The following is a 27,602-nucleotide window of genomic DNA, read 5'->3' as shown; positions in this document are numbered from 1 at the left end:
TTTTGTATAAATGGGATTTATGTTGCTGTTAAATTGCTTCTAGACTGCCTTGTAAACACAGGTGCGTTCCTCCCTTGATGCGCAGCAAGCAAGGGAGGATAAATCCTTGTACATTTTGGACAATTTTATATCGTTTTTCATATTGTTTTTGCCATGTCATATAGTTTGCAACAAAAACGGTATTATAAATACAGACATTTATAATATTATTTGTTATAGCCAGCATTTTTCATCTTTAAGATAACCAAGAATATAATGACTGTACATATTTGTTGTTTATGTTTTAATGTGTGTTTGTTGTGTGTCAGTTAGCACAAGCTGAAGGCCGTTTCATTCTCACGTGTGGACAACCGTTTCAAACTGTGAGTTCTTTCTAATATCAACAAATCTGAAATCTACAGGATGAACTTGTGTATGTGTGTGTGCTTACACACTTTCTTTTCCTCCACACATAGCTGCGGTCCCAGGTAGGGGAGGGTCGCTGTCTGTCCCTGGACTGTGCAGAAAAGGCCCGAGACCAGGCCGTCCGAGTCCTCCGACACTTCAATGTGCAGCTCAAGCCCAGCGACATCTTCAGCCGCTGCCAGGTAACTTTCGCTGTTTCTCAAGGTATTCACTAAATGAACTGTGGATAGTGTTTTGCACAAAGGGAAAACATGGACTACATTTCTGTTTCAGGAATTTAGCAAATGCTTTAAAACCCAACTGATTTTAAATAGTTTAGAACATTTTAATGATGGTTAACCTCTGAAGATTCTGATTGCACCAACGCAGTGCTATGATTTTGAATGTTACAGGGAGGGTTACCGAAACGTTCCTTTAATATACTTATTGCATATAGTGGTCTATTCATAATTATTTTCCTAAAATTATATTTTAAATTCCCAAGAAGTATGACCTTTTTTACCATATCGAATACATCCTAAAATATGGAAGTAACCAAGTTATCATAACATGCATCCTACGGACTTCTTCCTGCCATTACACGGCTCTACTTTGAGAAAGAGGAACATTTTTGCGTTTGTATATCAGGAAGAAGAACTAATAATATGAAAACCCAGGCAATATTTCTGTGGTTATAAAACAGAACCGAAGTAGAGAAAGGGGAAGCTTTAATCATATAATAAAAAGAAATGGAGAAGTGGGAGATTAAATAGAAGTAATGTAACATTTCGGAGAAGAGAGTATTAATGAGGCTGTATTTTTGTTGCGGTGATGGTGACTAAGGGCAACCATTATTGAAAGAATAAGCTAAACTGCTGCACCTTCATGTGGAAGGTGTGCCGTTGAGGTATTCTGGGTATGTTCAGACCCCGGGGCTGACCTAGGAGAAACTGAAAGGGATAGCGTGTCCCATATGGCCTTAAATGCCTCAGGCGTCCCGGGGGAGAGTCAGAGGAGAAGGATGTCTGGGTGACCGTGTGAAGACCTATATTTCTAGTCTGGGCATTTAAGACTTATTTTAATCAAAGAAAAACATCTTAATTTAGGTTTTAAACCATCAATAATATTGAATGTGTCAAATTTTATTCTCTCGGTCCGATCACCACTTTGTCTTGCTAATGGAAAAAAAGTTTGTTGACAAACATATTTACTGGATCAAATTCAACTGGATAAAAACCTTTCAGTGTCATAATCTTCTTTCCTCAGAAACAGAACATAAACACTGCCCCCCACACACACACACACACACACACACACACACACACACACACACACACACACACACACACACACACACACACACACACACACACACAAAGGTGCACTGCATAATTGTAATCCGATGTGATCATGTTTGTGGCGCCGGGTAAAGATGTGTGTTAGTTAGTTTGTGGCAACCGATCATTGTTGTACCTGACCTGTAGATTTCTCCATGGGTGGCTGTTAGGGGAAATCTGTGTTTGTGTTTGTGTCTCTAGTGGAGGTTGAGATTGAGGGGGTGGGGGCTATCTGCAGGACAGTTTCTAAACTTGGGTGTTCTGGCGTGCTCCTGGTAGGGGGCCTTAAATGTGTCAGGATACACCACTGGGTACATTTGTCTCACGGCCAAGATGTAAAAAAAACCTGGACCACCTTGATGCTGCCTCCTGTCTTGATAATAAGATGATGACACACACACACACACACACACACACACACACACACACACACACACACACACACACACACACACACACACACACACACAGTGGCCAAATGGTCATCACCTACCTTTCCCATTTATTGGTCGCTCCTGATGCCCCTTCAAGACAGACTCACTTTGATATGTTATGGCAAAAGGAAGGCCAAATGTGACTTGAGTGTTAAACAGCTCCAGTCACAGCTCGGGGCCTCAGATGTTCCCACCAGTTCAGACAACAACTCAGAGAAAAGTTTTGTGGGTGGGTAAACTTCTACACCTTCCTTGGGATGGGTAAAAAAAAGTTTGGGCCTCCATTGATTCTGAAATGTTGGACCTAAAAAGATAATGTCTCCAAAGTCAGCAAGTTACTGAGTTGATGGTCGTGCCCACTTCAATTAATGAAGGACCAAAATAATTGTGATTCAAATTTATGCAAAATCGAGCAGCGCTATCTCTTCCTATTTGTGTGTGTGTGTGTGTGTGTGTGTGTGTGTGTGTGTGTGTGTGTGTGTGTGTGTCACCCTGGGGGCTGCTCTCTGTGGCCCACCCAGGCGAAGTTAACCCCTTTGTTATCTGATTGTAAAGCTCTCTGATTAGCAATGGATGGGTTAGTTTCTCCCCCTTTTGTCTCTCTGTGTTTCTCCCTCATGCACACACACCACTGATCAATGTCATGAGGAGGGAGAAGTAAAAAAAAAAAACAAGACAGAGGAGATTAACTCACAGACTTGTGTGTGTTAAGACTGTCCAGGGAAAGGGTTAATGTTTGTTTCTGTGTATCAATAGACCCAACACAGATTTTGGAGGCATAGGAATGTGTGTCCACTAAGGAGACCCCAAAAGGAGAGAGAGACAGGAAAGGAAGTACAGGCAAGTATGGGCCTCCTGTGTCACTCTCTGCATACTTGCCTGTACTTGCTTACGATGCAACGGTTAAAATGGACAATGATTCAATCCCTTAGAGAACCTGACTCTCAGCTGAGATTTTAAAATGTATTTTTCTGTTCTTATTCTACTTTGTTTTATTTGATTAGTATTAATTGTAACTACCTTGAAAAGAATGCATGGGATAGTTTAAAAAAAAAAAGCCAATCCCAGAGTTCCCTGGCCAAAATAATTTGCCTGAAATTGACACCATCATGTTACCTTATATTTTTTAAAGAAAAAAATATATTTTAATAGGACAAACAGCTTTTTTAACTTCCTCTTTAGGTAAATGAAACAGTCAAAGAATCCTAAATGATATAAAAGATACCTAAAAAAACAAACAATGACCATAGCAACGCTCTGCTCCCTTTGGATTTGTGATTGCCTTTTAGATTATCCCTATTTGCAAAACATATTCACTGTATTTCGAGGAAAGAATCTTGCTGACTTTAAAGGCACCTTTGCATTCAGTAAAGCCGGATTCTGTCATGTGTTTCACAGCGTTGACATGTCTCTGTCACGTTGACATGTGTCACGGTGTTAAGCTTCCTTACATTTCATCTGTGTGGATTCCTGCCCCGGGCTGGGTATGAGGGTGGAGTTGGCTATTGGTTCATTACACTTTCCTTATTCAGCTCTGTCCTATCCCTACCACTAATGCCTGCTGCGTCTATACTTTCATTGAAAACCCACACACACACACACACACACACACTTCCGTTGAGCTGTGCAGTTCCATCAGATGTCTCCTACGGGCCTTTTATAGACATGTTGGGATAGCAGAGATATCCGTGAGAGATAGACAGTTAGCCAGCCAAAAACACACACACACACACACACACACACACACACACACACACACACACACACACACACACACACACACACACACACACACACACACACACACCATCATACACACTCTGTCACCTCAGCACCTTAAAACACACACACTCTTTCACAGATGCACACACACTCCTAGACGCTATTGCAGCAGAAATGCTGGTTCCCACGCACCAGACTACTGAGGAAGTGAAAACAAGAGCAACAGGAACCGCCACACCGTGAGAGGGAGGGGTACGAGAGGGGGGGGGGTTAGGGAGAGGAAAAGGGGGAGGGAGGAAGAGAAGTGAGGACAGAGGTGATGGTAAAGGGCAGACTAAGAAAAGGAAGCAAATGAGAAGAAGTTCAGAAGAAAGACAAAAATAACGTGGAGTCATTGAGACAGATTTACGGAGAGATTGTGTGAGGAAGTCAGACGTGTGTGTGTGTGTGTGTGTGTGTGTGTGTGTGTGTGTGTGTGTGTGTGTGTGTGTGTGTGTGTGTGTGTGTGTGTGTGTGTGTGTGTGTGTGTGTGTGTGTGTGTGTGTGTGTGTGTGTGTGTGTGTGTGTGTGTGTGTGTGTGTGTGTGTGTGTGTGTGTGTGCAAGCAAGATGAGTGTTTGTTGAGTGAGGAAGAGCGGGAGGAAGAGAGAGTGTCTGAGAAAGGTGGCATTGAAGGAGGAGGAGGGGTCGAAGAAGGGAGAGGCGATAGAAAGACTTGTTGTCCGTCCTTTGATCTACAAAGAGGGCCGCGGGCTGAGAGACGGAGGAATGTGAGAGGTTGAGACACGTTTAAAGTTACCCTGCACTAGAGCTGTACGAGTGTGTACATCTGTGCATGTGAGCCATGTTGGAAAGTAACTAAGTACTCATTTACGTCACTTTAGTAGAATTTTGAACCTGTGAAGTCTTATCTTCATCTGATTATTTCCATTGTGTGCCATGTTCATCTTCAACCTCACATCTCAGAGAGGCAATAATGCACATTTTACTTCAGCTTACATTCTTACTTTCAGCTTTAGTTTTGTGACGAATACGTTTTTTTAAAAAGTCAATTAAATTGCTCAATTGACAGCAAATGTTTTAATTCAATGGTATTTATTTTTATCTCATTTAATTCTATACGCTTCTCAAGTGTAAGGATGTGCTGCTTTCCTTTGTAGTTTAATGCATATAATAAATATTAATCATTTTATATAAACATTTATATCATGACGTTTTAATTGATAACTTGAGTAAAAAGTTACTTGGCAGATTTTGAACATTATACTAAATAAAAACAACATATAAACTGTTATAGATATTTAATTCAGTCATAGAAAATACCTTTCCCATATCAAGAACTTTTCATACTTTGATCATTTTTTGATGCTATATTTAATGTTCTTTCACTTTAAATGCGGGGTCGTGGAATTACTAACTTTACCAAAGTAAAACATCTCAATACTTCCATAACTGCGTGTGATTGATAAAGTCTGAGTCCGTATCAGGATGTACGTATGCGTTAAAATGCAGTGAAAAACAGAAGACATTATTTTGAATCTTCACACCTTACTTAATTCATACTTATATTTTTAAGTGCTCACAGCGTTGGTTGATAACTACACATATGCTTGGAGTCACACCTCGCTCACACACAGCTCTGTGGCCTCATCTGCATCTGTGTGCCGTCTGTACTGTTAGTCGTGGTGACAAAATAGGTTTTATGTGCCCGCCGTTTTCCCACTCTCTCTCCCCTCTCTGGAGAAGAGAGGGGGGGGAGGGAGTAGTGGGAAGGGGGGGCATTCCATCGGCACGCCAAGACATTCCGAGGGAAACCATCCCAAATATTTCCCACTGTGTGTGGCGAGGGGCTTCGTGTCTCCTGTTACACACATACGGTTTGAGAAAGTGCTAAAAGGGAATGCACACACACAGGATAAAGTGTTGCTCACACACACACACCCTGAATGGAGATGGTTAGTGGGTGCAGTTATGAGTGAGAGATGAGCATGTATATCTGTCTGTCTGTCTGCAGGAGAGCCAAATCATAAACGGCCATTGTGATTGTTGTGTCACTGCAGCGTGTGTGTTCATGAATGAGCGCGCTTTGAGACATGACCACAAATATTTAGCTTTTACTTTGCTGCTCAGGGGTGTAACATTTCTGTGGAGATGACTTCTTTACAGGAATGAGAAGTCAACTCATCGAGCTCATCAAAAATATGAAAGCTTTCTTGTGAGCTTCACTGGAATTCATAAACAAGTCAATTATCTGGAAAACAAGTCCTTCGCAAGGGGGACTGTCACTGCGGTGAAACACATTGCAGTGTGTACTGGTTTTGCACTAATATTAAATAAATCGCAATCTGTATCACAGTATTGATAAAAGTGTAATGATACAGCAAAATCAATTTAATCATCATAATGTAGTTAAAGTCAGGTTACAAGCAGTCAAGGGTGTAAGATCATTTCCTCAGGATATAATTGAGCTGAAATGCGATGAATAATGATCATCCTTGACCAAAAAATAATTAAAACAATGACTGCACAGTTTGTACCTGTCATTACCATAATGATCATCAATTGTAACCCTGGCTCCTCGAGTCCCCATTTAACAGTTTCCCCAAATGACTAGCTTTCCCTCAGAGTGAATGTGTTTGTGAACAAATTCTGACATGTTGTGTCAAAGCGCTGGGAAAGATCGGAAGAGTTGAAAAGCTCTACATAAATGCAAATCCATTAACCTTCTCTATTTATCGATCTAATAAAGTAATTCTAACCTGTTCATCTCACAGGAGAACTCATTTATCTAGTGCTGTCACACTCGTCAATTGTAGCTGTTCATTAATTGTCGTACAAATATTGCGATCTTGGGAAAAGCACCATATAAACAAGGTTTCACCCGTTTGCTTTGCTACACACAGACTTTTTTTTAAATTACTTTTTTCTGTAACTGCTCTGGGCTAATCTAATGTAATAACAAGTGTTTAATGACCCTAAATTAATGTAGGAGGCTTGATTTTATATCCTCAGCACTTTACCTATCTCTGAGAACATCAACAATCACTGTCTCTCGCTCCACCACACACATCTTACACTTGTACTCGCATTCACTGCGTTTCCATTTTAATTTGAATTATCTAAATAAAAAAAGCTTGATGAAAGCAGCCACACTAGCAGAACTTCCCCTAGTGCTTGGGAAGCACCCGCACGGGAGACTACTGACAATAAATCAAGAGGGACATGTTCTCGGCATCTCTCTGCCACCGTCTCGCTTCGTATGCAACAAATGTGTTCTCCTATGAGCTGACACGGAAGAACTTGCAGAACAGCAGAAAAGTGTATTGCCAGTGTCCATGTTTTTGGAAAAGCAACTAATTCAAATTCTAGTTATTACCACATTTGAAAAATTGGTTTTAAATATTTTGATTGTGGAAGCCAATAATTATGCGAAATGATTGCAGTTAGCTCAGAAAATAGCATCAGGCGATAAAGTTATGATTGTGACAGGCCTATTAGGCCTATTTAAAATCCCTATTCAGCTCAAAGTAAAGATAACTTGCTTTTGAGATAAATTATAGTAAATTGCTACAACATACACTTACTCTGCTGCTGTGGTTAAATGTTGCAATTGTGAGAAGCAGTTTTAAGTGGTGTGAAACTCCCACGGGCTGCATGTAACCTGTGAGACGTGTCTTCTTTAGTGTCCCTGACTCTTTTTCAAGTTGATTCTCATGGCTGTCTGAGCAGACACAATAGCAGTTACACACACACACACACACACACACACACACACACACACACACACACACACACACACACACACACACACACACACACACACACACACACACACACACACACACACACACACACACACACACACGGATAAGTACGGAAGAAGATGAGCCATCACTCACAGAGTATCTGGTCTTTAATAGAAATCATGCCTGCTTCTTTTTCCCACAGTCTACTTGGCCCCAGGAAAGCATAGCAATGCAATGACACCTGTATCTGCGTGTGCATGCATGATGCGTATCTGCATGTGTGTGTGGGTGCATATTTGTGTGTGGTTTTACTCTGAACCTTGAGGATTCACTTAGCACTTAGAGTTGCAGGTGAATGTATGTATGTTGTTTTTGTAGGACATTTAATTATAGATCTGGGAATCATTCACAAGATGATAAGTCGATAAGAAGCGAGAGCGCTGCGGCTTCCAGCTCTCCCTGTGACGGCGTGTTTTCAGTGCTCACACAATACAGGTGTTGTCATTGACATACTTTTCTTTTGTGTTTGTTATTTAGGAACACCTAGTTTAAATATCATTTGATCAGAGGAGCAGGAAACATGTATGACTTCAATCATGCTTTTACATTGGCTTGGATATAGGTGAGCACCTGTGCGTGTATTGAAACAGAAAATATGTGATCAGAGAAACTAACCGTTGCCGTGGTGCTTATCAAATGTTTGTCAAAACGGGCCCATATGTTCTAACAAAACCTTTACTTGTTTGTTTGCTTTAAAGACGAGTAATGCAAACCTTATGGTACGGAAACCTACACTTTTTATTAATTTGTATGCTGTTTTTTAAATGTAACTGCAGCACTGTAGATGTGGCCACAGTATTTCTCACTCGGCTTCCACTCCCATTTTCTCCACACTTTATTTAAACACAGTTTTTCCTCTCTTTGGTTTCTATTAGGTAGATTATTTTCAGTACATACACAGCATTCATGTCAAAACATATGTGCTTGCATGACCATTTAAACTCAACACTCATTTGAATCTCTTGACTCAAAGTCCAACATCCTTTTAAGCAGCTGAATGCATTAGAGGGTGAAAAAATACACTCCAAGAACTCCAAAAGATACAATCTTCCGCTCACCTGAATGATATGATATGCATTAAAGCTAAACTGTTATGATAATAGATTTTAGTTTTCAGTTTTGAAAGCAGAAATCGTGAAACCTTTTTCTCTGATTCCAGCCTCACGAATGAGAAAACGTCCAACTTTTTTGTCGTACATCCTTATTGAATAAATATATTTGTGTATGTTGGTCAACAAACAAAATCTGATGAAGAAGTTTGGCTTATGAAGTAGCGACAGCCATTATTTGCCATTCTTTTACCTTTTCATAGACTAAACTATTATTGATTATTGGAGGAAAAATGTTAGTGAGATTAATTGATTATGAAGGTAGTTAGTAGTTGCTGCCCTAATTTGTATATCAGTATTTGAATTCATAAAATGATGAACATACACCTTAGAGGACAAGAGGACCAATCCATTTTCAGGCCTGCTTCACCTTCCCCCTTTTTTGCACCCTGGCATTTCTCTCTCTCCCTCTCTTTATTTATTTCTACCTCTCACCCTTTGCCTGGCCCTCTCTCCATCTCCCCTGCTCTCCCTCACCCCTGTGTTCTCACCCTGCCTCCCTGCTCCGTTCCACTCGCAGTCTCACTCTCCTCCGTTTCAGATTAGCCAAGGCGAGGAATCCGGTGCAGCCGGCAGCTGGAATGTCCTGTTTGTCTTGCTGTGTGTGTGTGTGTGTGTGTGTGTGTGTGTGTGTGTGTGTGTGTGTGTGTGTGTGTGTGTGTGTGTGTGTGTGTGTGTGTGTGTGTGTGTGTGTGTGTGTGTGTGTGTGTGTGTGTGTGTGTGTGTGTGTGTGTGTGTGTGTGTGTGTGTGTGTGTGTGTGTGTGTGTGTGTGTGTGTGTGTGTGTGTGTGTGTGTGAGAAGTTGGTGAGGCTGGTGCTGCTTTTTGATGTGTTCCATTGTCCGAGAGCCAAGCTGCTTCCTGCCCCTGCTTTCCCCAAAAGCCTGAGAGAAACAGAGATGGGGGGAGGGAAGAGAGGGGAGAGAAATTGCAAGAAAACATTGCAGTGACAGGTTGTGATGCAGAGAGAAGCAAGAAGGTGGAATAAGAAGGAGAAAATAGAAGTGAGACCTGGGGGGGGTTAGCTAGGAAGAGAAAGATAAGGCAGGAAGTGATGGAGGGATGGAAAAGGGAGGAGGAAGAGAGGTGAGAAGGAAGGAGGGAGAGCTTCAATAGGGCTTTTCCTCCAAACACCAATACAATGAAGTAGTGCGTAATTTCCCATGTCACCCACACCCACACAGACAGACACACACACACACACACACACACACACACACACACACACACACACACAGTTTCTCATAGGTAGTGTTATTCTCCATGCTCAGGCGGTTAGTGTTTCTCAGTTCTCTCTCATGCCTGTTCTCTGTCTCTGTGGTCTGTGTGTGGTCTGACAATGCGGACATCAGAGAGATGGAGAGGATGAGAATTGAGAAATGATGGGGAAGAACGAGCAAAACAAGCGATCATAGAGATAAGGAAAGACGTGCAGAAGACGAAGTATCCTGCATGCAGCGAGCAAATTAAAAGACAGTTGCAAAGTATGAAAGGAAGTAAGAAAGATCCGGAGGAGAGAAAAATAGCTGTAAATGCCATTTGCGTGCATGTTATATGTGCGGTACATTTCCCTGTGAAAAATGTGGACGTGCATAAATCATTCAACATGTGTTTTTGTGTATGTGTGTGTGTGTGTGTGTGTGTGTGTGTGTGAGCTGCTTGGCCAGTGGAGGGGTTTTGACGGGGCAGAGCATTCCTGCTGGGTGGTGATGTCATGAGAACTAGCTCTCCGCTCGCAGACAGACAGCCCTGTTTATGTTCCCCTCCAGAGGAGAAACCACACTGTGTGTGTGTGTGTGTGTGTGTGGCGCGCGTGTGAGCATGAGCATGAATGTGTGTGTCTGTCTGACTGCGTTATTGGCTCATGGGGGAGGTGGGGAAGCCGAGAGGCACTCGAGAGGGTCTACTTTCCCCTGCCGCTCGGGGAGAGGGAACCACTTACCGATGCCTTCCTCTCGAACATGCACACGGAAAGAGGAAGTTTCTCATGTTTTGCAGAGTTCAGTAGCTGCACAGCCAGACTGCGCTGCTGCTGGGAGTGATTGGCCTCTGCGTCTAAACGGTCTCCTAAGGGAGGCAGAATTCTTTGCAGTATAATAACAGAGCTGGGGTCAGTGAATGACAACAGAACCACACAGAAATCAGATAGGAAACAGTTAAATATGCATCGTTGTGCACTGGGAACAACCTGAGAATGGGTGCATTTCTAAGTAAGGCTGACAACATAATTGGAGCATGCTGAGACCTTGATTATATGAGATAAATTGCAAAAGTAGGTCAAAATTGTGTTTAGGAGAAATTCGATTTGGTTTGGATCCACCAGTGAAAGGAAAGAAACATGTTGTGAGAACTAGCCCCAGCGATGGTGTTTTCCTCTCCCAGATACTGCTGGTATGACTGTCTTTGTGTCTGTGGTCATGGTATAATGGTTTCCCTTGCGATAGTGAAATGTGATCTTCGCCTTTTGCAGCTTAGTGAACCATAGATCATTCTCCCACACTCAACGTGCAGCGCTGCACAGCAAACCATCTGAACTCATTCTGCCAGCGCTGCACACAACTCCCATGATAGAGAACTCTTGTCAGCCGCGCTAATACCTGCCGGTGAGAAATGGTACAGAGGTTTCGGGGTCATTATTACCGCAACCCTGTGGCACATGGGCCCACTTTAGTAGCTTGGGTAACTCCTCCACATGCAGTCATGCTTCTAAGGCTCGCATGTGATATTACAGATAAGTCTTTTTGGCAGAAATCCAATTTATCTTTTGCACTGAGCTGATTACTGCCACTTCCAGGAGGGAGAATAAGTTGATTGTAGGTTTTAGCAAAGCGAGAGGGTTACATCAGTTTGTCTGCAGGCAAAAAGAATTTAACAAGCGAACATGGAGCCAGTGTTCTGTTTACTGATGGATTCAAGACTGCTTATTACCCTGTTGTCATTTTACCAAATTTGTAGTTCGTAGGCTTCACTTTTAGCTTAACTACATGACCACAATACATTGTAACACCCAGCTTTATAATGCAAAACTGAAAGTCTATGATTAGATGTGTGGTGGCAATGTTTTTCACAAGTTAAGGACACTAGTATAAGCTCTGGTAGACATTAGACACCCAGAGATGTTTAGTTTAATGTTTCACAGAAAGCAGGAAATCGTCCTCTCTGAGATGCTGAAACAACATTATCTGTCATTTCTTTGCACGGGAAGCTTATTTAATAATAATTATTTATCTAAATAGACAGTTATCTTTCGATCAATCTATAAACCGGTCGGCTCGTGTTGACGGCTCTGATCAAAATGTATTAAAAAAACTTGAATAAACCTCATTCCATGCAGGTATTTGCTTACAATAACAACATCCAGTATGGCTTGAAGGAGATCTAGGAAGCCAGTTATCCTTCCCTGCTGAGATTCTCTAATGTTGGGTTATTAACGACATCATTTTTTGCTACCTCTAAGCAGAATGTGTGCTGTCTGTGTTCTTACAGTCACACAGTAGGGGGGGAATTGTAATGATTTGGTTGTATGTGTCTTCCCCTCTGCTGTTTTTCGAGGGAACTATTAAGATAAAAAAAGATTTCTGTTGAAGTAAAGAATTCTGTTGAAGTAAAAGGAGGATCCTCCAGTTCCTCTTGCAAGACCTGTACTCTGAAAGGCAACTTAGATCCTGCTCCACATGAGCCAGCGGCCTGATGGTGTCCCTTAAATGTATGTTAATGCATTAAAAACCAGCAACAAAACTGGGAAACTCTTACCTCCGTCACTTTACAACAATAACTCCATCCATTATGGGCTGAGTTTGTTTTTTTCGTCACCACTGTGTATGTGCACGCTGCGTGTTAGTGTGCGCAGTTTCCGAGAATGGGTTTTGTCAGCAATTAAACTTAAACCTCATTGAGACATAGACGATAGATGGTAACCCCCCCACACAGTCTGGTTTGCAAACTCATCCACTGTACTTGTGCATGTGCTGTTTTTCATAGTTGAAGCGCCTCTGATATATCGCTGTTTTCCCGCTCGTCTCTGATGTCTGAACAGTGCGACTGCGACCGTGTGTTTTCACAGTTTACGTTCTGGGTGTAGGCCCGTACATTCTGTGAACATTCTTTACATTTCTGACCTGCGTTTGCTTCGCGTTGTGCTGCCTGTATGTGCATGTGTAGGTCTTGGGAATGTGAGGTCGACTCGGCCCTAAAAAGTTTGCACTAAGTCTCGCCGTGGCTCTTCCCAAAGCCTGTAGTTTGCGTGATGTGATGCTATCGGGAGGTTAGACGTCTGTTTGCTTTGGGAGCTGCAGGCTTGGCAGGCACACACACACACACACACACACACACACACACACACACACACACACACACACACACACACACACACACACACACACACACACACACACACACACACACACACACACACACACACACACACACACACTTTTTCTGGGCTTTCTTCTCTCTTCTCTGTAACCCAGAGTCAGATTAAAGTGAAAGTCCTTGCGGGTGGGAATGGTCACAGGCAACACCCCCAACTTCCCCCCTCGGGTAGGAAAGAGGTAGAAGGCTGGGGATGTCAAGCTGCTTGGCCTGGGAAAGGCCGGAAAGAGCATAGAGGGGCAGTGGATGGACAGATAGGGTAAATGGATTGATAGAAATCAGAGAAAAGACCAGAGAGAGGGTTCAGAAAACAGGAGATAAACGTTTTGGGGGGAGATAAAAATAAAAGTAGAAGCAAAAGTTAGCATTTCTTGGGCTTCTGAGAGACATGCAGGATATAAATGGGATGGAAAATTCGACCCGCAGTAGGGTTAAAAAGAAAAAAGATGATGATGATGCGCAACTTGCGTCTTTTCCCCATTTCCTCCTCCTCCTCATTCAGGCAAAGGAAAGCCAGTGTCTAATGTTTCTCATAGGAACTGCAGCCCACTTTTAACTCATGCCAGGAGGTCTGAGAAGCGTGTGTTCATGCATGTATTCTTGTGAGTAGTCTCTGGAGACCGGCAGCTCTGCACCAAACATACCTATCTGCTGTTTGAATGCATGGAGAGCAAACACGGCTTTTGTATATGAACATTAAAAAAATCTTGTTATTCAAATATAGATAAGGAAATTATAATAACCTAAGTCCGAACGAAAGTGGCGCTTTCAAATGAGAGTACCAATTGCAGACAAAATGCAACGAGATGATGGTTAATGTGGAGAGACCGTGTTTAAGTAAAAGGCAAAAGCTAATGTAGCATTATGACTTATCGCAGTCGAGATTTATTTTCCATTAAGGGTATTTTAGTGCCTAATTTGTAATATGTTCATTGTCTACAAATGTCATCTTGTTCAAACCTTCCCGACTATTTATAGCGTTTGAACGCCCATCATTGCTGTTATCTGTCTCCTTCTGATGTAAACGTTTACACTTCCTGTGCTTCACGTGTGCTTTGAGAGATGCGAGGGTGACTGGGTGTGTGTTGGTGTAGTATTAGTGTGCTTTAGGGTGTGGGTGTTTGTGGTTTAGGGTGTAGTCTGTTTTTGTGTGGGACACTGCTATCTAGTAACTGTAGGCACGTTAAGAGTGTGTGTGTGTTTGTGTGAGAAGGAAAGCGCTCGGTTTGTCCCACCACCTTAAACCAAAGCTGCGTATCCATAAATGAATTAATGTAGCAACTCAAGCTCCCCAGCGTCCGTTTGGTTGCCTGGGGAAACCAGAGGTGACTGGAGCGCTGGGTACCTGTCTGTCTGGATGATCCCATGGACCTCCTACACACATACACACACACACACACAAACACACACATGCCTCCTTGGATGTAGCCCTTTCTTTCTTTCCCTCCATTTTCCTGCTGTCTATTTTGGTCAACTGGTGGCCCGTTCCCACAGTGCTGCTGTTCCCATGGTTATCGCCGCGGAGATAGCGAGTGGGGGTCAGGGTGGTGGTGGGCTTGACAGAGAGCGGGGGGGACAGCGTTGCTCTGTTCGACGAGATAGGGGACTCTGTGGCTGTAGAGGAGGCGGGGTGAGGTGGGGGGTGAATGAAGGGTATGGGGTAGAGAGTGTGTGTATGTGTGTGAGTGTGTGTGATGTTTAGCTCCCATGGACATCACAGGTGGCCCATGGGGATTATATGGGCTCTCATTAGATTTAATTGAATCAGTCAGCAGGTGATACAGTCCTTCAAAATCACAACTGTATCTAAAGGAGGACTGCTACAATTACTCATGTATTATTTAGTCATAAAGCATTAGGTTAATCAGCTACTATTTTTATTATTGATCAATCAGTTAGATTTATATATATTTTAAGTTGAATTCAGCTGCCTAAATGTGATTTTTCTCCTGTTTCTTCACTCCTTTATGAGGAGAAAAAAGACATTTAAGGACGTCTAGTTGTGCCCTGATTGACATTCTCGACATTTTCTGACGTTTTATTGACCAAACAACTAATTGATTAATGTAGAAAAATAAGCAACCTATATACCAACAATGAAAACTATAAATATCAAACATAATATAACTATAAATGAGTCGCCCAATGTCCTTCTAACCTCATGCAACACTACTTTCGGAGGGCGGATGATACTTTCTCAGGTTGAGAGCTAAGTTGGGGTGCAAAAAGAAGAGGTGGCAAAGGAAGTGGAGGAGATGGGTAGGAGTCGGGACCTGGAAAGGAGGGGGGGTGGTGAGGGCCAGCGAAAGGAGGGAGCAAGGGAGGGAGGGAGGGGTGCGGGTGGGAGTGCGGGGCTCAGAAAGAGGGACGGATTCAGTTCCCACACTTCTAATTACTGTGTCACTGGAGACTGAAAGGGGACTGCCCCTGGCCCTAGGGAATTTGCTGGGGCCGGTCGCAGAGAGGGAGCAGCGGCGGTGCAGGCGGGGGGAGCGGGCAGAGGAGCGGAGGGAGGGGATGGAAGGTTGGGATTAAAGTGGGTGTATGACAGGAACCCTCTCCTCTTTCTTTTGGATTTACCTCACTGCATTCACACTAGAGGTGAACCCCCTTTACCGCGGGCCCCCTCCCCTCCGCTGCCCTACTACCCCAACCTCTCACCTCCGACCCACTTCTCCTTAACCCCTCCCCTTACCCTCCTCCACCTCAGTCCTCTCTCTCCCTTCAGCCTTTGTTCCCCATCGTGTACTGCTTCCTTTTTACCCCCACACCCCCTCTTCTTTGCATTTACCTCCCCCTCTACCTCTCTGTGCCTCTAATGCCGGTTCCTCTCCCGTGTCTCCTGTTGACATGAACAAGCCTTCCACAGGCTCTTTGATGTTGAACACACACCCATACACACACACACACACACACATTGATGTCTTATTTTACATCATTATTGCCACTTAACCCCAAGCCCCTTTTCTCTTTCTTTTTTTGCCTTTATCACCCCCCCCCCCGTACTGCACTGTGTGTGTGTGTGTGTGTGTGTGTGTGTGTGTGTGTGTGTGTGTGTGTGTGTGTGTGTGTGTGTGTGTGTGTGTGTGTGTGTGTGTGTGTGTGTGTGTGTGTGTGTGTGTGTGTGTGTGTGTGTGTGTGTGTGTGTGTGTGTGTGTGTGTGTGAGCAGTAATGATGTTGCTATCTCGCTCTGCATCTCCACCCATTGTCCCTCAGACTATTTGGTCATTTGCGGTCCCTGTAAAATCGTTTCTTCAGAGATTTACTCCAGCTTTTTTGTTGTGTGCAAAGACCTATGTTTCCTTCTTGAACCCATTTTTGTTCAGCTGAGGTATGGATCCAAATTGAAGGCACTGGGTTTAGTGTTACTAATGTGTTGTGCTCGGTTATAGGCGCCTATTAGGAATTTCATGCGTACCTAAAATTCGTAATGACCCGTAATAAAACAATGAAAGACACTTTACAATGTCAGTTTAAAAGTCCTGTGTAATTTCAATTTCCACATGGAAACTAAAGAAAATTAGAAAAAATAAATGTACAGTTGCTAAATAGACTTTCTCAGAGAGTTTTTGGTGTTTTGATAAAAGCAAAATGAGAGAAACAATTTAGTAAATTAATGAGGAAGCATTATAATTTAATGATTTGTTGAAGAGTTGGAAAAAAGTAGCATATTAAAACAGTCTGCTTATCGTGTCTAACAGCTCTGACGTAGCATTGCTGTCATAAATACCTGAAACACATGTAAATGCTTTTGTGATTCTGAGAGAATTACAACTGGCAGCTCTAAGTAAGACCGGTGCAAAAACTCAAATGAACTCCATACTGCTTGGGTTGTTCCCATTTTTTGCACACCGAAAAGGATTTCACTTAGTCTGCTCACTTTCCCATTGCAACAAAGTCAGACACCCGATACACTTTATTTGGATCCTGCTTGGGAGCTGTATAAATAAAAAACATTAAAAAAGAAACCAGCCTAGGCGCGAGGGAATCTGGCCAGCAGTGTATACCTCTCGCTGCAGAATTAGCCCATTCGAAGGTCCACCGGTATATAAAGTGAATTTTCTGACACTTTTCCTGTCAAACCGCCAAGTGAGAGCCTCTCATTCGCTCAGAGCTGGAGGCCGCCTCCACGGTCACCACTGTCAATATTTACAGTCCTGGGTGAATCACTCTGCATTACAATAACATTCCCTGCATGCCTTTACATCAGGAAGACATGAGAAAAAAAAAAGCCGGGGGGGCTGCAGGGTGAAATATGCGGCAACAGCGATAAACGTTGAGCAAAGGAATCTGCCGTTGGCTCTCCCATGACGGATCTGTCAGTCAGTCAGTCAGTCAGTCAGTCAGTCAGTCAGTCAGTCAGTCAGTCAGTTGTGTCTGTCTGTCTGTCTGTCTGTCTGTCTGTCTGTCTGTCTGTCTGTCTGTCTGTCTGTCTGTCTGTCTGTCTGTCTGTCTGTCTGTCTGTCTGTGTGTGTGTGTGTGTGTGTGTGTGTGTGTGTGTGTGTGTGTTCTAGATGTATTTCAAGTTGATGGATTCAGGTTGACTGGATGGAATTCCAGTTTGCCGCGTGTGGGTGGACTGACAGTTTGAGAACTGTCAGCGCATGTCGAGGAAAGATCAGCATGTCGTAACCATGTCGGGTTAAATGGGTTCAATGAAGCCAATTGGAACTTGCATAATAATTCAGTTGAGTTTAAACGTCACATTGCATGGTCAAAATACGCGGGTGACAATGTCTGCTATAAAAGACAAATATGAACGTATCAGCTGCATGAATGTTTTATATTTGAGAGGCGCAGCTGTCAGTAAAAGCTTCACAAACCCCACCGGAGAAGGATCCCAGAGTTTCCCAAGCTTATGCAGACGAGCATGGGGAGGTATACTCAGCTAAACATTGTTCTTTAGGTTGTGAGAACAATTTATAGCACTGTTTTGTTTCTTGTAGGAAAATAAGCTAGGATTATATCTGATCCCTCTGGGTCAGAGGGCTTAATTCAAGTTTATTGTTACAGTTGCAACACTTACTGGAGACTCTGTCAGAATGAAGAGAAAGTCCTGATGACACGCAGGCTGCTGTTTGTGTAATGTCTGCAACAAAGTACGTTTGTTTTATATTGGCGTTCATTCTGACGTTTAATATCTATAAACGTAAATTACTATCCGTAACCTGACAAATACTACCAATGATGGATTTGTAGTTTTCAAAAAAGACTACCGTGTCCATTAAAGATTTTAGGCGTTACATTCATAAGTCATGAAACTGTTTGTACCAACCCTCCAAACTTTTAAACATACTTTTGGCTGCTTTCTGAAAATGTCTACTTTTCAGAAAGCTTTTATCCCAAGTGACTTACAATAAGTGCAATAAACACAGAGAATCAAACTCCGAACAACAAAGAAAGTGCAAATATATTCACTTCAAGCAAGTCATACCCTTGTAAGTGCTCATGAATTTGTTACAAGGCCTAAGCTAACTCTTTAAAGGTTTTTGTTTTTGTTTTGCAAGAATTTAATTGCCGAAATGCCATCGAAACTTATGCGTTTTCAGTTTACAGAGAACATATGCAGAGTTTCTGCTGTCCTGATGTCAATGGGGAGCTCATTCCCCCATTTATGAGCCAGAAATGACTGTAGCTAACCAATAATCCGCACAATTTAGGAGCTACTTTACAAGTCCTAGGGTTGAGTTTCTATCCAATCAATATTTGACTAATTGTTTCACCACCTTTTGAATCACCGACCATTTTTCAGTTGGGACCCAACCCAACACTGACATGGAAATGAACTAGTGCAATTGAAAAGCACAGTAGGGCAAGTGTTTAATGTCATGTGCCGCCTATCGCATTGTCCCTCAGACTTCAATGTTTAGTCTGGCTGTTTTAACCCATAATGCTCAAAAAGCTACATATCAATAGAGGCTGGCTGGCGGTTTAATCCATCTTTCTCTGTTTTTGAGATTAGCTGTTTTCATCCCTCTTCAAAACCCCACTGCCCGGTGAGCAGCTTTGTCAACGGACCTTTTCAGAGCACTGCTTTCCTCCGCTGTTTGGCTCAGAGCGGCCCCAGCTATCTGGCGTCTGGAGACAGAGAGAAAAAGAATACTTGGAGATGGAGAGAAAAGAAGGAGGTTAGAGGTGAGAGACAGCTAGAGAGAGAGAGAGATTTGAAGGGGACACTGGAAGGGGGTAGAGGGAGCTTCAAGCAAGACACCGAACAAGAGGGAAGACATGGGTTCAGTGGGAGAGAGAGGGAGATAGAGGTCGAGGTTGAAGGTTGAGTGGGTGAGAAACAGAATGAACTGACTGCCAAGCCAAGGGAAAGCATTAGTGCTATTTGTGTGACGGCTAGGCTGTTATCTGCTAGACTCTGGACTATGATCTTCTTCATTACCCCTTTTAGTGAGCTACAATAAAGAGGGGCTGAGGGAAGGAATAAAAGGCAGAAACGTTGAGGCCAAGTGGAGGGTGAGAAAAAATGTGGAAGACAAGGTTGACGAGAGAGAAGTGGGATTGAGCAAGAGTTAATCAGACTGAGGGAGCAACGCGTAACAGTAGATAGTTTCTCTGTTTTCTGGAGGACATAAAGTCATCTTGTATTGCCTCTAATGACATGTTCCAGCTCTTAATGTATAATGGTAATGGTCTGGTAAGCATGAAACAGCAATATAATACATTGGACAATATTACCTGCCAACTAGAATATTGTTTTACATGTTTTCAACTTTCAAATAAAGACAACAACAGTTCTCAGTTTACAGAGTTAACTAATATCCTGTGAAAAAAAAATAATTCAACAGCCAAACAAGTAGTGTGTTTTTTTGGCGTCTTTGGAACATAGATATGAGAAATAAGTAAAAGGAAAAAATTAATTCACTTTTCTCTTCTTATTTAGTGATTTTGGCTTTAAAGATGATTTGTTCTTGCACATATATGAAACTTTTTATTATTTTTTTCTCAGAATTTGACCCCCCTCAGCCAGCTTTTTAATCTGTTTTAGTTTTCTGAACTACAGTGTTCCTTATATCGTGTTGTAACTATTTGAGTTAGAGGATATTATAGCATAAATAGCTTCCTGCTGGGTAGAAAGACATTGTTATTCTTGAATAGAAATTGAAATAAGCAGATTTGGCTCTTAACCTGCTTGTTCAAAGAGAAACGTTAGGGAATGTATTCATGGATATTATCATCAAACATAAGTTTCTGTTGGAGGTCGGGTCACAGCCCCTCAACCCTCAGACAATTGAGTGAGTGGAGCACAAGGTGTAATTAAGTAATGTTGAAATAATAAAGCAGCGTGACCAAGGCACCTCGGTCTTCAGAACACTATCACTGGAGCCGAGCAGGTATGCACAAAGTAAAACAAACATCAGGCGATCAGTCATATGTAAATCAACTAGAAGCATCCCTGGGAAAATCAGGAAGGAAATAATGTGGTTGCAGGTGAAATGAGTGGGTGCACCGTGAGTCAGTGAAGGGTGTGCGCCGGTGAGTTTTTACATCCTCTGCATGCATGCGAAGTATGTGTGAGTGTGTATGTGTGTTGTGTGAGTGAAGTGAGTCACAGGAAGGTGTGTGTGATGTCAAGCCCAGACAGGCTCTACTGTGGTCCAAGTTCAGGTTGCTGTCAGGTGGTAATGGTTAGTTAACAGAGCCGGTAATTACCTCAGACCGCGGCACAGAGACACTGGCCAGATACCCTCAGGATACTGTGGGAAAGTACATTTAGTAGGTCAGCGCAGTTTTCCCTCTCGCTCCTGCTGCAGCGGGAGAGTGACCCCTGCTCCAGGTGTTGGCATGCAGTATTTACTGGAAGAGTTTTCATCTACAGTTAATAACCCAGCTGGAGTCCTGATTGGTTCTTCCTTTAAATGTGTGTAAATCTTATTCTACTGTGTGGTAAAAATGTGTACTTATTACAAACGTTTTTGTGGAATCCTGTCTTTAAGTCTATTACACAAAAGACTTTGAGTTGATTCAGATAAATAATATGGACATGCAGCCCATCACAATTGATTAATAATTCACCCGTATATCCTCATTTTATCATTTCAATTTGCATGTAAAGTTTTTTCTAACATTATTGGAGAGGTAGCAGTTGTTAAACTTTTCCATATTTGCGCATTTCAAACTCTGGTGACTTGTAGCAAATGTAATGTAAGAGACCTTCTTTTTTGTGTCCTAGCAGGAAAGCATTTTCTGATTTGAAATCAACATATTTATGACTATAGTAACTGTTTTATAAGTCAAGATAAAGTCTTTACTTTGGTCAGCAGTATTACATTGCAGACGTTCGACTGGTACTCGGCTTTATTCTCCGTCAAAGATAACTTGATTTAATGATTAACACTGAACTGATGTCAGCTTTTTCAGTGGAGGGGTGCTAAACCTGGCAAGATGTTTCCACTCTTTTCACACTTTCTCCTTCCTCCTGCTCAGCCAGATAAAATGAAAACGGGTCACTTTTCCACAGTGTGCCTCCGTCAGTAAAGATGTGTGAGAGTGTCGATCGCTGTTGGAGGGAATCCAAGTCACCTAGCACGACCTTGGGACTGTGTGGGAAAGGCACGAATAATGTCAAAGCTTCCACAGCCTTAGTCATCACTTTTTCAGTAGCATGAGGCTGCCTATTCCAGTTAGGCTTGGCATCCCTCTTAAAATGGACTTATATAATTTTACAGTGGCAATAAATATTAATGTCTTCCTGACAGAATGTCAGGGAACTAAATGTGGCAGAATCTTTTTTCAAGACACGGGATGGTCGGAAAAAAACAAAGAATATCTGTAGTTTTTATTTCCCGGGAAAGGAGTCTGTAGTTTCTAGAAGAAACTGTTTTTTTATATACTGTATATATGTTTCAGACCAGAGCAACCTTGGACAGTAGAAGTATTTTTACCCTTCCCTTGGACCTGTAATTCACACAGGAAAAGACAACATTTTCAAAGGGAAACGACAGTTCTTCCTCCCTTCTCGTTCTTCTCCAGTTCCCACGCTGCCCCTTACCTGACTAACCACAATTTTACTAGTGATTTCACAAATCACTAGAGCCCAATTGGCTACTGTGACCATGTGACCTACATTTGCCCTAAAAGCACCGCCTTGTGAGATTGGTCTCGGATTTTCCCATGGGAGCTGCCTACAGAGCCAGTGTGTGTGTGTTTGAGAACGTTAGGGAAAAATGTCCCACTCCCCCACCCCACCCCCCCCTCTCTCTCTCTTTCCTACCTCCTCTCCACTATCCCCCTTTCTCTTCTTTGTTTTTTCCACCACCTCCCATCCTTTGAAACACAGTATCACACTTAGATAGCCTTTGTTGTCACGGCAAGGAGCATTCTTTCTCCGGCACAGCCACACCGAGTGTGAGAATGCAGGAGGTTCCCTGAAAAACACAAAACAAAAGAGAAGCAAAAAAAAAGTTTAAAAATGCGGAAATGCGGCAATATAGCAACGGCTTAAAATGTTTTAGTGTAGAATAAAAATAGCAATACAAGTTTTTATTTGACTTCCAAGGAAGAGCCTGGTGAGAACATTAACATGAAGACAGTATTGAAATTAATGAATTAGTTGCTGTCAAACTATGAGGAAAATACATTAGCATCAACTGGTACGTTCACTGCCCTAGGGGAGAGCTTGTGATGTGTGGTTGGGGAAGAAATGCACCTGAAAGACTTGTGTTTTGAAACACATTTAACTGCACTGTGGATGATTCAGAACTTCAAGTCGTCCAGCTGACAGAAGCCACATGTCGTGCTTTCTCATAATCATAAACATGATATTTTGCCTGTGCAAACATGCAAAACTATGCTCTTTGACAACGCTGTCACTCAAATGCTTTCTGTCGCTAGGACATGCCATGTGGGTGACAGATTGCATCAAACAAAGTGGATCTTGGGAATAAGATGCAAACTTGTGAGGAATGAAAAGTGCTAACTTTAGTTGATTAACGAAATGTAGGAAAATAAATGGATTTATGGCACACTTCTTCAAATGACATACATTTTAGTCTTTTGTCTCTGATCAAGGATTTTATAATCAAAAGGCTTGAATCCACGTAAATTCACGAGTCAATACTGTCCAAGTTTAAGTATAACACATGTAATCTTGGCAACTCAAGTCTAAAATCATCAAACTTGTCACTCAAGCCCTCTCCCCCCCCGCTTTGTTGTGTGTTGTCATTATTAGTTTCTGAATTTGAATAATGTCATTTCTTTCATGCATATTATCTTTATTTCCTTGTCTAGTGGATCTCTGTAGGATCTTTGCATCTATAACTAGCTGTGTTTCGAATAATCACAGAAAGAGTGACTTCCATCCAGTTGCGTGTGTGTTAGTGGCTGTGCGTGTGTGCCTGCCCGGCCGTGGCTTAGCCTTGAGAGTTCAGAGCAGGTTCTGGCTTGCTCTACTCTGGGAAACTCTGAGCTGAGCAAATAGCTGGGTCTGTTTTCCTATGTGTGAGCCATGTGTATGCGCTGCGAGCGCTCGTATGCATGAGGTCTCTGCGCACTGGGGTATAGCCTGTGTGAATTGTAAAGTGTTTTGTCTGTGTGGTGAATTTGTGTGTGTGTGTGTGTGTGTGTGTGTGTGTAAGGCAGAATACAAAGAGGAGAATAGAGAGTGTGCGCAGGGAGAGATGAGCTTCATTCCCACAGACAAGACAGGAGATGACACCTCTGCTTTTCCCACACCTCCGCTGTCTAGCCACTTTCTCCCGTGCTGACCTCACTCACCACAGAGGCAAACAGCGCTCTGCGTTTGCACACACAGCAGAGGACGCACTGTCGCGCTGAGTGGGTGCTGCGCTCCTGATTTGCAGTTTTTGTCAAACTTTTTCTGGGTAAAGAGAGACAGACTGGCTCTGGGATCTGACTCTGTGAGGCATTTGATTTACAGCCCACCTCTAAGTGGAATGCTGTTTGCTGGGTGGAGCTCAGGTGTGTTGACAAGGCTTTTAGCACCGAGGTGCTGTCAGGACGGCTCACAGACGAGTGTGTGTGTGCACGTTAGGGGCCGGCAAACAAGAGGTCACTAATGTACCACCAGAGAGCCCTTTACCACGCAGAGCCGGGACAGCGCAGACATGTGAACGCCACTGAGGCGTAAACGCACACACTCACACACTGATCTGATCTTTCTCCAACACTTAGCCCCTTTCACACCAAAAGCTGCCACTTAGGAAACATGTCTGTTTACCATCAGTGTGAATGGGTCAACACATGGTTTTAAGACCCTCGTCTACAGCTGGTTTCTAACAAAGGTCTGACGGGTGAACCCTGCTGGCTACAGTTAACACAGCGTTACTAAAGTAGACTTACAGCTTCACACACATTGCTGCAATATGGCTGAGGAGCGTAAAAGACGCCATATACTCCAGTAAATAGGAACCCAAATCTGGGAGAGGGAGGTGCTGTGGTCAATATCTTTGGAATTTTCAAAAACCGAGCACAGCCACGTTATTGTCTTTGAATTGATTTGTATCATTATTCACAATTATGTTGTCTAAAGTGGTAACAACAAGCACATGCTGACAGAAAATCTGATTTACTTTAAGAGAACATTATTTAAAGATTGATGTTTTGGTTACATCACACCTCACATTACCACTGGTCAATGCAATTGAACAAACTAGACTCCAGTTAATTCAAACTTAATCTGATTACTCTGTATTTGTATGCCTGCACGTAAACATAGTCGGTCTACAGCTTGAGCTTAATTAAATGAGAAAATACTGTTCAACTTTTCATTTGTCTGGTATTTAAATCACACAGGAGAATAAATATGTGCTCTTTGACTTTGGTCTTTCTAAATGCTTATGAGGAAATATTGTTTCACGATGGTCGCTGTTTTTCCTTATTTGAGTAATCTTATCATCACTTCAGCCTTTCTCCGTCAGCAGGATTTTCAACTTGCCTTTTTAGTTTTTACACAGTTTGGCCTTCAGACCAACACTGGGTTTGTGTGAACAAGATTTCATTTGACTCTCTATGTCAGTGTTTTTCAACCTTTATTGAACCACGGAACACTTTTTACATTGGAAAAATCTTGTGGCACACCACAAACCAAAAATATTACAAAATGACACTCTGTAGCCTAATACAGTATATTCAATTACAATGTTTCTCAATTTATTTACACTCACTCTGGGCCTGTTTAGATGAACACAAAGCCGATATCCTGGCAGGACACACACGAAGCTCTTCCTCAACATTTCTCAGTCTCTTTCTGTTTTTGTTTTTATCGCAGTCAGGTTTGAAAAGCTCAGCTCACACAGATATGTTGTGGAACATGGGAGCAATGGCAGAACAGCTTTGTTGGCCAGAATGGGGAACTCCTTGGAAGCAGTCAGCCAAAAACTGTCCAAAGGAAGATCAGCAAATCGTAGCTTTAACCCACGATCTTGTTTCAGTTCAGTTAGTTCCTCCTGCTCCTGTAAAGGCATGTCCTTTCCAACAACTGATGCTGAGCTGTATGGGTCCCTAACCCAGTCGAGACATTGAGTGGAGGCTGAAGAGAAATAAAATGACAACTTCTCCTCAAGAGTTTTCAAATGTTTATCTATTACCTCGCACAGTGCAGCAGTGTGATCTTGCCGTTTCTCTGTGAGTGGGAACATCTCAAGGTTGGCACTTTGCACATGTTGTTGCCAGAGATGCATCTTTAAAGGGAATCCCTTTATTTTACCTGTGCTTGTAAGCAGGTTTTCATTTCGGCCTTGCATCTGGATGTTTAGTTTATTCAGATGATGAAATATATCTGCCAGCGTTGCACACCACTCATCACTTGAAAACAGATTGGAGTAATCGGACCTCTCGTTTGTCAGAAATACCTTAAGTTCCTCCCGCAGCTCATACACATGGGCCAGCACCTTGCAATAGAGCTGTATGCTCCACTCCCATTTCCTCACACAAAGATGCAAATATACAACTTTTTAAAGGTCGTGTCTTTACAAAGTTCACTATGCGCACAACATCATCCAACACAGGAACTAGTTCTGCTGGTAAAGTCTTCGCAACGAGGTAATAAGATTAGGGTTTCTTTCCTTCACTCTGCTAACGAAGCCTTTGGTCCGCCCGACCGTGGCTGCAGCTCCATCAGTGCAAACACTTGTGTAATTTTCCCACGTAAGTCCTCCCTGGTCAAGATATTCCGATGCGAACCCGAAAAATGTCCTCCTGTCGTTTTCTCTGGCAGTGTCTTGCAAAATAGGAAGTTTTCTCTAATGGCATCTCCTTCCACAAAACGCACATTAGCCAACAGCTGAGCATGGCCACTAATGTCCGTAGACTCATCAAGTTGCAACGCAAATTTCTCACTGATGCGTATCTTTTCCAAAACATGACTTTCGATGTCTGTAGACATGTCATTAATACGTCTGGCAATTGTGTTATCTGAGAGCGGGACTTTAGCTATGTCTTTAACCGCATCAGGGCCGAGCATCTTGTTGACTATGGCTTTGCAGGCAGGTATTATTGATGTCTCTGCCACAGTGTGGGCCTTTTTTGATTTAGCTACGAGTTCAGCAAATAAGTAATTAGCTTTGAGGGCTTTCTCATTTACCTTTGTGGTTTTTCTCCTAAAAGTTGCCTGTTTTGCTGTGTTTTCACGCAGGCGAACAAAATAGTCCATCGGCTTGTTAAGAAGCGACGGGTTTTTAGTTTGGAGATGGCGTTTAAGCTTGCTTGGCACCATGGCACTGTTGGACAGCTTCTCTCCACACACCAAGCATAATGGATTCGGTGTCGTCTCATCCCCGGTGAAAGTAAATCCGAACGAAAGATAGCTCTCGTTGTGTTGCCTCGAGCTCACTGTATTTGCTTTCTTTTTACCACCACTCGTACCAGGGCCTTCATCCGGGTCAGAATCTTGTCCAGGGCCAAGTTCGGAGTTTGCACTTTTACTTTTCTTCTTTATTTTAAATCACTGCTCTCTGTCAACAGGCTGCAAGATGTATAACATATTTTTCTCTCTTTCCTTCAAATCTTCAAGACCTTTTGACGATTGAAAATCCTTTTTTAACCTTGCTGCTCTGGACTGTTTTTATCTGTTTGTCCAGGCGTGTAACAGTGATCAGTACGCGGCGGTGCCCAGGGGGGACATGGTCAGGATGCTGAAAGAGAAAGGTCAGTACAACCACACGGGCCGGTGGAGACTGAGTAGAAAAATAACCTATCTACAGAACATAACTTCTTAAGACTTTGCCTCAAGTTAAGCTTGAAAATAAAGGATAAATAGACTTTTGCATATAGAAATGGCGGTAAACGCTTTCAAATCTGTTGTTTTCCTTCAGTTTTCAGTGCTTTTTGACATTTTATAGACCCAAGCCATTAAAGTATTCTAGAAAATAATCATCAGATTAATTTCCAAATGATAAAAGCAGCCCTTAATGCCTTAGGGCTGTCTTCGACTTTACAAGAAATCTGCTTAGCGACTGAAACCAAAACGGCC

General features: G+C 42.6%; 1 protein-coding gene across 2 annotated transcripts in view; it reads left to right on the top strand.

Annotated features, from left to right (window-relative positions):
• Positions 1-27,602, top strand: part of exd3 (exonuclease 3'-5' domain containing 3) — a 48,744-nt gene that overhangs the window by 19,908 nt on the left and 1,234 nt on the right. For both annotated transcript variants that reach the window (XM_063890340.1, XM_063890339.1), the window contains exons 18-20: positions 309-362; positions 456-587; positions 27,211-27,277. In XM_063890340.1, coding sequence (XP_063746410.1) covers positions 309-362; positions 456-587; positions 27,211-27,277 — 253 coding nt within the window. The remainder of the gene's footprint in view (positions 1-308; positions 363-455; positions 588-27,210; positions 27,278-27,602) is intronic.

The sequence above is a fragment of the Eleginops maclovinus genome, chromosome 8 (assembly GCF_036324505.1).
Source record: "Eleginops maclovinus isolate JMC-PN-2008 ecotype Puerto Natales chromosome 8, JC_Emac_rtc_rv5, whole genome shotgun sequence".
NCBI classification, from domain to species: Eukaryota; Metazoa; Chordata; class Actinopteri; order Perciformes; family Eleginopidae; genus Eleginops; species Eleginops maclovinus.
This window is presented reverse-complemented; position numbering and strand designations above follow the sequence as displayed.